Here is a 10,680-nt window from a genome sequence, read left to right as displayed (position 1 = left end):
ATAATTCACTCACCCCCCATGTTATCGAAGATCATGTCTCTCTTTCTTCAGTGGAAAAGAAATTATGGGTTTTGATGAAAACATTCCAGGATTTTTCTCCATATAGTGGACTTCACTGGGGTTCAACGGGTTGAAGGTCTAAATGTCAGTTTCAGTGCAGCTTCAAAGAGCTCTACATGATCCCAGACGAGGAATAAGAGTCTTATCTAGAGAAACCATCGGCCATTTTCGAAAAAATAAAATAAAATTATATACTTTTTAACCACAAATGCTCGTCTTGCACTGCTCTGTGATGCTCCACGCATTACGTAATCATGTTGGAAAGGTCACGCGTGACGTAGGCAGAAGTACCGACCCAGTGTCTACAAAGTGAACGTGCAAAGACTAAGTCAAACAGCCTTTACAAAAAAAGGTAAAACAACAATGTCGGATGATTTTGAAGCTGGAGGAGAAAATGAGATGTAAATGAGATGAGAGTTTTTCGCTCTACTGTGGTACTTCCGCCTACGTCATGCGTGATCTTTCCAACATGATTACATCATGCGTGGAGCACCACAGAGCAGTGCAAGACGAGCATTTGTAGTTAAAAAGTATATAATTTTATTTTTTTTCGAAAATGACTGATGGTTTCTCTAGATGAGACTCTTATTCCTCGTCTGGGATCATGTAGAGCTCTTTGAAGCTGCACTGAAACTGACATTTGGACCTTCAACCCGTTGAACCCCAGTGAAGTCCACTATATGGAGAAAAATCCTGGAATGTTTTCCTCAAAAACCTTCATTTCTTTCCACTGAAGAAAGAAAGACATGAACATCTTGGATAACATGGGGGTGAGTAAATTATCAGGAAATTTTAATTCTGAAGTGAACTAATCCTTTAAAAGTACCTTTTTTTATCCCTAATGAGAATAATATTTTTTCCACTATAAAATATCTTTCGTGGAATAGAAATGGTCCAAAGGTTCTTTATGGAACCACCAATGTCAATAAAGGATGAAAAATAAATTTGGGTGTGTGGGTGTGTCATCTGTGTCTGTCGCCTCTGGCTTGCTTAGTCGGGGACACTTGATATTCAACAGTGTTTTGATCTGCCTGCATTGACAACATTGTATGCGAATGATGACATCACTGTTTTCTCCAGAGCTGCTGTAAAGATAAATGAACTAAATTAATAACTAATTATTTTTACAACAGAATGAATCAATACTGAATTTACTTGAGCTGGACAATGACACCATTTTCTTCTAGAGCTGCTGTGCAGCCAAAATTATGTTCCCTCTATCACTGTAAAGCTGCTTTCACACAATCTGCACTGTAAAAAGCGTTATATAAATAAATGAAGGTGACTTGACTCGGGAAGCGAAGTTGTCGTGTCTCGACACAAAATGTTGCTGTTGCCTTATTGACTGCTTTCTGTAACTCGACAGTCTGCTAAGCACTGTAATTACGTTTCTATAATGACACATAATTACTGCTCATTAGACTGAAGATGGCTAAACTCCCTCGCAAATTACAGCCAGTCATCTAATTATTAGCGTAACATATACAGACACAAAAATGACATTTATGCATGATAAACACAACACCTCATCACTTCCGGCGGTGTTGAGATCACCCATGCGGAGGGTCCAAGTTTGAATGTAACTGAAAATCCTGCGTAGTGCACCCTTAAATGTGAGCGGTTTTTGATATTTTAAATTTTCCCTATTTAAACTTGAAATATCTGCCCTGGGGCATTGCAAATATGCTCCCAACACTGGACCCTCCTCCTCCCTCAAAATGCCAATGTGATGTAATCTTTAAGCAGAAGGAGCTGAATGAAATATTCTAAATGATCTCAATCCACAATCTGACTTGTGATGCAGCCTGGAATCAAAATCACACTGTGTTTGTTCGTTTGGCCAGAGGAGAGCTGGTTCTCCGACTGAGCCTTGTTCCTCCCAAGGGTTTTTTCTTCATTTCTGTCACCTGATGGAGTTTGGGTTCTTGCCACTGTCACCTCTGGCTTGATCAGTTGGGGACATTTAATATTCAACAATATTATCGATTTGATTGCACTGACACTATTGGATGAGAACTGAGAACCAGTTTTCTCCAGAGCTCTGAAAAAGAAAACTCTTTTTATAACTGATTAACTTTACACAGTTATTGAACCAAACTGAATCAACAATGAATTGATTTCAGCTGAATATTGACACTTTGTTGTCATTTTAGAGCAGCTTTACATCAGAATTGAATTCTGTTTGCATCACTGAACCATTATTTTCCTCATTATCACTGTAAAGCTGCTTTGAAATAATCTGCATTGTATAAAGTGCTAGATGAATACATTTGAATAAACTTGACTTGTGTAACTAACCCTCAGTTATTTTAATTAGTTTTGCAGATTAATACATAATTCTGATATTTATAGTAATTCTATATTTTAATTAATAATAGTTTGGTTTATTTTATTTTGGAATGTTATTTTCCCCGCTTTAAGTTATTATGCCTAGAGACCTTTACTTTGAAAGGCGGCTTGGCGGAAATGAAAAAACTGACCGCTTGAGTGAACAGGCGCATACACGGAAGATCGCAGACAGACGGAGACACGGAACCATGCGGTTACGGATTCACGGAGCGTGATAATAGTATTAAGGATACTTTAAAGTAAATTAGGCATCTAGTCTCTATTTGTTGTTTTATTTTTGTAGTATCTTTCTTTATTGTTTAGCACCTGGTTGGAAAGGAGAACAAGGTATCCATGTATATTTATACTTACATAGATATAGTGTACTTTGTCTTTTTTATTGTTTTATATGTATTTGCTTGATTTATGAGTAATTTTATGTTGTTTAGGATAAATGTTAGTATTAATTTCGTAATTTTTTTGCTATATGGTCAATTGTTTTGTTTCATTTACATGAATGTGAATTATTTACAAATTACAATATTGTTTATTCATCTGTTCTAGCTCTTACGGTGTTGTGACGGTGTTGTGACGGTGTTGTGGAATTAATAAGAACAATAAACAAAGAGAAGAAATAGTACAACATCAGTGGAGGAGCTAAATCCTTTATTATTTCAACCGGGCTGTTACAGTAAGAGCTTGATTCCATTTGCTGATGTAAAGGATGACAGACCAGGAATCCAAGTTGTGCACTCCTGTGAGAGAAACTGAAGTATTAAAAACTGCACAAAACAAAGATACAGATGATGAGATAGAAGATGAATCTGAAGTTGTAAAGACAGATGAAGTACGTCGTTCTGTCCGTGAACGAATTCCAACAGAAAGGATGCTCTCATATCAAAAGGAGGAGTCACAAAAGGCAGAGAGAAAGCTTATGCAGGCATATGAAAAATGGAAAGCTGAGGCGCGAAAGGCAAGAGGGCAGCTGAAAACAGACATTTCAGACACTCAACTAGCAACACTTATAGACACATTGGAAAGGGAAAGAGACGGTGTGATGAATGCATACATGAAAGTTCGAAGTTATGTTACTCCATCTACTGATACAAGAAGGCGAATTGATGCATGCGATGCTGTGACAAAAGACATCGTTAAGATTGCTTATGAGAGGATTTCAGGTGTTGATGGGGACTTCGACGGTGAAAGAGTAAGAGAGCGTCTTCGTGAATTGCTTGATAGAGATTATGCTCGCTCTGTCTACGGTTCTACGGTCTCACGTGTCAGCTCCAAGCCAAGTACGCCCATAAGTCAACCTTCACTGAACTCCATCCTGATGGCCAAACGAATAGAGGCAGCAGCAGAGCTTGCAGCTAAGGAAGCAGAATATGCAACGATACTGGAGGAAAAGGAACAAAGGGAAAGAATACAACTTCTAGAAGAAAGGCAAAGGAGAGAACTTGATGCTCAAAAGAGTGAGTTTGAAAGACTACAAGCAGTAAAGGAGGTAAGAGCAGCAAGAGCAAGACTAGAAGTGTATGACAAGGAAGAAACCATTCACTCTGCTAACCATAACGATGGGCTGCAGCGACCTGTAAGCATTCCCACACAAGAACCTGTGCATTCATCCTCGAATAAGCCAACACTCAATGAAAAAGCATCATCACTACCTCCCAATGCTGATGTGTCTTACCTCGTGCAGGCTGTCCAAGACAGTATAACTCTGAACAGGCTTCCTATGCCAGAGCCTACAGTCTTCAGTGGTGACCCCATTCACTTTATTGAGTGGAAAGCTTCATTCCAATCACTCATTGACAAAAGACATATCTCCTCAGCAGATAAGTTATACTACTTGAAGAAGTATGTCACTGGTTCTGCTCGGAAAACTCTAGAAGGCATCTTTTACAGAAACGATGAAGAAGCTTACACCGATGCATGGAAAAGACTTCAAGATCGCTATGGACAGCCATTCATTATACAAAGAACATTCAGAGAGAAGCTCGCAAACTGGCCCAGAATCCAGCCCAAGGACGCTGAAGGACTCCGAAATTTCTCAGATTTCCTGAATGCATGTAAAGACGCTATACCTCATGTTAAGGGACTGGAAATACTGAATGACTGCGAGGAAAATAGGAAACTTGTAAACAAACTTCCTGACTGGGCGGCTGCCCGTTGGAATCGTCAAGCTACGCAAATGCTGAGTGAGACTCAAGATTTCCCAACTTTCTGCGATTTTGCTAACTTCATGTCAGTTGAGGCCGAGGTAGCCTGCAATCCAGTCACTTCCTTCTATGCTCTTCATGCTTCTGAAGCTAATAAGGAGAAACATAACCTCAAGGTTGGTAAGAACAAAGCCAATGTCTTCCACACAAAGTTAGTCACACAGCATGATAATCCGAAGCCCACTAGTAAAGTCTCTAAACCATGTCTGTTCTGTCAAAGCAGTGAACATCAAATTCATAATTGTTCTAAGTTCTTTGCAAAGTCTCTTGAAGAACGGAGAAAGTTTATAAAGGATACTAAGCTGTGCTACGGATGTTTAAAGCTCGGTCACAGTGCCAGAGACTGTCGTTCCAGACATAGCTGTGATACCTGCAAGGGAAGACATCCTACCTGCTTACATGATGACAGCTTCATTAGAAAGGTGAAGTCCTCCTCTGTTCAAAGCCCAGAGAATGCTCATGAGAGGGTCGTGACAGCATCTTTAAGTGTAGAATCTGGATGCACATCTGTTAACACCTCAATGATCGTGCCAGTGTGGTTGTCCTCACAAAATGACCCAGTTTCTGAGAAACTTGTCTATGCTCTGTTAGACACACAAAGTGACACTGTCTTCATTGAATATGCAGTAAGTCAAGGTCTAAAGGTTGATTCATGCCCAGTGACACTTAAGCTCACTACTATGATTGGGAAGGATTCATTGATATCTAGTGAACGAGTTTCTGGTCTTAGAGTCAGAGGCTTCAATTCCCCAATAGTTCTAGAGCTACCCCCTGCATACACTAAGGAATGTATCCCTGTGGACCGCGCACACATCCCTACAAGTGAGACTGCCAGGTGTTGGAAACATCTTGCTCCTTTAACAGACATAATTCCCCCACTTCAAGATTGTGAGGTTGGTCTATTAATAGGATATAATTGTTCTAGAGCTTTAGCGCCCAGAGAAGTGATTCTTGGAGCAGACAACGAGCCATATGCTGTTCGCACAGATCTCGGATGGAGCATTGTGGGCCCTTCCTCGACACATCATGAGACACAAAGTGTAAGCATATGTCACAGAGTATCAATTAAGGAAATTCCTTCTGTAACGCCAGCTGATGTGATCAAAGTGCTGGAGTCAGATTTCAAGAGTACTGAAGAAAACACAAGAGTGGTGTCTCAAGAGGACATTATGTTCTTGAATAAACTGGAAGAAAAAATCAGAATGAACAAGGACAGCCACTTGGAAATGCCCCTTCCATTCAAGAAAAGACCCTGTCTTCCAGATAATGAGCCTCTTGCTGTCATAAGACTTCAACATCTAAAGAGTAAATTAATGAAGGACCAGGAGTACAGAGAGCATTACGTGAAGTTCATGGAAGAAGTAATAGGGAACGGTGAAGCTGAAAGAGTCATTGATGAAGGAAGGAAGGGAGAAAAATGGTACATCCCTCATCATGGAGTATATCACTCAAAGAAGCCAGGTAAACTGCGAGTGGTTTTCGACTGCTCTGCCAGATACAAGGGAACCAGCTTGAACGATCATCTTCTTACAGGCCCTGACCTGATGAACAGCCTGACTGGCATTCTTTTGCGGTTTAGACAGTATCCAGTGGCCTTAATGTGTGATATTGAGAGGATGTTCCACCAGTTCCATGTTGACAAAGCAGATCGAGATTATTTACGATTTCTTTGGTGGAGAAATGGAGATTTCGACTCACAGCCTCAAACATTCCGTATGAGAGTACATCTGTTTGGTGCCTCGTCGTCCCCTGGGTGCGCAAACTACGGACTAAAACATCTTGCGAGAGAAGGTGAACATCTGTACCCCCTTGGTTCGCAATTCATTATGCGAGATTTCTACATGGATGATGGAGTCTCCAGCACTGAAAGTGCAGAGAAGGCCATCCAGTTGGCTCAAGAAGCTCGCCAGCTTTGTGCACTAGGAGGTTTAAGGTTGCATAAGTTTGTGTCTAACGATAGGGCAGTTTTGGAGAGCATGCCACCCTCTGAGTGTGCTGTAGATGTTACAGCTGTCAATCTTTCCCTCACTGACCAGCCTTTGGAAAGAGCCTTGGGCATTTACTGGCATCTGGAACAGGATAACTTCAGATTTCGTGTCAATCTAAAGGACCAGCCAGCAACCCGTAGAGGCATACTGTCTACAGTGGCCTCGTTATTCGACCCCTTGGGGTTTCTTGCGCCATTCTTGCTCAAAGGAAAGGCTGTTCTTCAAGAAATGTGCAGAAATGGCATGGGCTGGGATGATCCTTTACCTGATGGTTTGCAGCCAAGGTGGGAGCAGTGGAAGGCTGATCTTGTTAACTTAGATAAGATCGAGGTGCCTCGTTGTATTGTGCCTGCTGGGTTTGGGAGAATCACAACAAGAGAGATTCATCACTTCTCGGATGCTAGCACGAGAGGATATGGCCAGTGCTCATACCTTAGGCTTGAGAACGAACAAGGTGACATCCATTGTTCTTTGCTCATGGCAAAATCTAGAGTAGCCCCACTTAAGGTCACAACAATCCCTCGGTTAGAGTTGACTGCTGCGGTTGTGTCAGTTGCTGTGAATGATATGCTTAAGGAAGAAATGAACCTTGCAGATGCAGAGGCATATTTCTGGACTGACTCTCAAGTGGTGTTAGGCTACATAAACAACGAAGCTCGCCGCTTCCATACGTTCGTTGCAAATCGAGTTCAGAGAATTCATCGCAGTACAACTCCTGAACAGTGGCGATACATTTCCTCTGATGAAAATCCAGCCGACTATGCATCACGAGGTATGAGTGTTAATGATCTGGTTACTTCCAGCTGGTTCAGAGGACCGAATGTCTTGTGGGAAAGGCAAATACCTCCGCCTGTGGATGTGAACACACAACTTCCTATTGGAGATCCAGAGGTCAAGAAGGCTCAGTCACTGAACACCCAAACAGTACAGTATTCCTGCTTATCCAACCGTCTCATAAAGTTGTCCTCATGGTCCAAAGTCATTCAGGCAGTAGCACGTCTAATTCGTAGAGTCAGGAAGGACAAATCAAGTGACCACAGTACCGTGGCAGAACGTGAGAATGCAAAGTGCATTATCATTAAGGATTTACAGAATCAGATGTATGCAGAAGAAATAGCCTTACTCCGTAAGGGCAAGCAACTCCCACACAGCAACAGGCTATACAATCTAGACGCCTTTGTCGACCATGACGGATTGCTCAAGGTGGGAGGAAGACTTTGCAATGCTTCTCTCTCTAACTCAGTTAAACATCCAGTGATAATTCCAAAGGAACACCATCTTACAAAACTTCTGATCGCTGATTGTCATGAAAAAACTGAGCATCAAGGAAAGGGCTTGACTATAAATGAGATCAGATCAAGAGGATTTTGGATAACAGGAGTAAATAGGACTGTAGCCTCCTTTGTACGACAGTGTGTGAGATGTCGCAAGTTGCGCAGGCCCACAGAAGAGCAAAAAATGGCTAACCTGCCCTCCGAGCGTATAGATCCATCTCCTCCATTCACGTACTGCGGAATGGATGTTTTTGGCCCTTTTAATACCAGACAAGGTCGTAAATCATTCAAGAGGTATGGACTTCTCTTTACCTGTTTCTGTTGCAGAGCCATCCATATTGAGATGCTGGATGACATGTCCACGGATACGTTTATCAATGGCCTGCGTTGTTTCATCGCTATCAGAGGATCAGTCCGTCAAATAAGGTGCGACCAAGGCAGTAATTTCATTGGCGCCAAAAATGAGTTTGCTAAGGCCATGAAAGAGATTGACACCAACCGTCTGGTAACATTCTTAGCAGAAAAACAATGTGACTTTGTCTTTAACGCACCCCACTCAAGTCACACAGGAGGAGTTTGGGAGAGACAGATTAGAACTGTGAGAAATGTTCTACATTCCATTCTGTCCCTATCTTCTGGAAGGCTTGATGATTCTTCCCTTCGGACCTTCTTCTACGAAGCAATGGCAATTGTAAATAGCCGACCGCTCACAGTAGACAATCTGAATGATCCTAAAAGTCCTGAACCCCTTACCCCAAATCACCTTCTCACACTGAAAACTACCCAAGCCTTACCACCTCCTGGCAAGTTTGTCAGAGAAGATATATATGCTCGCAAGAGATGGCGACATGTCCAATACTTAGCTGAGCAATTTTGGGGCCGTTGGCAGAAGGAATATGTGTCTAACATTGCAACAAGACAATGCTGGCTTACACCAAGAAGGAACATGCAAGTTGGGGATATAGTTCTGGAGAAGGCAGACGATCTGCCCAGGAATGAGTGGCGTTTGGCAGAAGTTATTGAGACTGTCGTTGACAAGGATGGTTTGGTGAGAAGAGTGAAGATACGTTTTGGTGACAGAAAACTGGGGAAGGATGGTAAACGTCTGCACAAGCCATCAATAGTTGAGCGGCCAGTGCAGAAGCTGGTCCTGTTGCTGGAAGCAGCTTAAACTCCTTGACATATCCTTTGAGTAAAACAGTTCATAATAGAATATGCTTGGTTCTTTGTTTTCCTTAAATCTAGGCTAAGTAACAATGGCTAATTCATTAAAAAAAAGGAGAGAAATCATTCATGATTAAAGTTTAACAATTTAGTCCCTCATGATTTGGTGGGAGTGTAACTAACCCTCAGTTATTTTAATTAGTTTTGCAGATTAATACATAATTCTGATATTTATAGTAATTCTATATTTTAATTAATAATAGTTTGGTTTATTTTATTTTGGAATGTTATTTTCCCCGCTTTAAGTTATTATGCCTAGAGACCTTTACTTTGAAAGGCGGCTTGGCGGAAATGAAAAAACTGACCGCTTGAGTGAACAGGCGCATACACGGAAGATCGCAGACAGACGGAGACACGGAACCATGCGGTTACGGATTCACGGAGCGTGATAATAGTATTAAGGATACTTTAAAGTAAATTAGGCATCTAGTCTCTATTTGTTGTTTTATTTTTGTAGTATCTTTCTTTATTGTTTAGCACCTGGTTGGAAAGGAGAACAAGGTATCCATGTATATTTATACTTACATAGATATAGTGTACTTTGTCTTTTTTATTGTTTTATATGTATTTGCTTGATTTATGAGTAATTTTATGTTGTTTAGGATAAATGTTAGTATTAATTTCGTAATTTTTTTTGCTATATGGTCAATTGTTTTGTTTCATTTACATGAATGTGAATTATTTACAAATTACAATATTGTTTATTCATCTGTTCTAGCTCTTACGGTGTTGTGACGGTGTTGTGACGGTGTTGTGGAATTAATAAGAACAATAAACAAAGAGAAGAAATAGTACAACATCAGTGGAGGAGCTAAATCCTTTATTATTTCAACCGGGCTGTTACAACTTGGACCCATATCTGTCAGAAGAGTCTTGGTGCCGTTTTTCATTTCTTATTTATAACCACGGAGTCAGACTACCAGCAAACATCAGTGTTTAAAATATTTAAAAAAAAAATTTTTTCAGCTCAAAAAAAAAAAAAAAAACTTTCAGACACCAGAAAGTGTTTGAAATACATTTCCATTTACGCATTTAGCTGACACTTTTACCCAAAATGACTTAAAAGAGAGATCACAACTGGAAGAACAATGTGGATTCTGACCACTGTATGAGGCAGAAAAATATTATTTTTAGATTTATAAGTGATGCTGGGTTACACTACCTTTGCCATAATACACATTATTCTTATAAACATACCAGATACCACTTGAACAGGGTTGCCAGGTCTGCGTAACAAAACTAGCCCTATGGCGAATCAAAAATAGCCCAAACGTATCTCAATGAACATATCCCAAAATCAATCAATCAATCAATCAATCAATCAATCAATCAGTATTTTTTTATACAACACAATAGGAACAACAGTAGTTGGCCATTATGCTGTACAACAGGATTAATATCTAAAAAAACAAGAAAGACCGCAAAGCAATAATAGAGGGAGTTTTAATCAGAAACACTAATTAGAAAGAAATTTAATGTTAAAAGTCAAAAACAGTTGTAAGCCTGAGAGAAAATGTAGGTTTTCAACTTAGATTTACTCAAAATATGCCATTCCCATACCTAAAAAACATAGCAACCACCTAGCAA

At 40.4% G+C, this 10,680-nt stretch overlaps 1 protein-coding gene across 2 annotated transcripts; it reads left to right on the top strand.

Annotated features, from left to right (window-relative positions):
- Positions 1-2,355: 2,355 nt before the first annotated feature.
- Positions 2,356-9,931, top strand: LOC125253332. Of its 2 annotated transcripts, none has more exons than XR_007181411.1 (2): positions 2,356-9,594; positions 9,812-9,931. XR_007181411.1 is itself a non-coding variant. In XM_048167267.1 (2 exons), exon 2 carries the CDS (start codon positions 3,113-3,115, stop codon positions 9,038-9,040), a length of 5,928 nt encoding a protein of 1,975 aa, XP_048023224.1. In that variant the 5' UTR covers positions 2,356-2,736; positions 2,953-3,112; the 3' UTR covers positions 9,041-9,924. The 2 variants fall into 2 exon arrangements, 1 of the variants encoding a protein (XP_048023224.1); XM_048167267.1 differs by having other exon boundaries at positions 2,356-2,736; positions 2,953-9,924.
- The last annotated feature ends 749 nt before the right edge of the window (positions 9,932-10,680 follow it).

The sequence above is a fragment of the Megalobrama amblycephala genome, linkage group LG18 (genome assembly GCF_018812025.1).
Source record: "Megalobrama amblycephala isolate DHTTF-2021 linkage group LG18, ASM1881202v1, whole genome shotgun sequence".
Classification (NCBI taxonomy): Eukaryota; Metazoa; Chordata; class Actinopteri; order Cypriniformes; family Xenocyprididae; genus Megalobrama; species Megalobrama amblycephala.
This window is presented reverse-complemented; position numbering and strand designations above follow the sequence as displayed.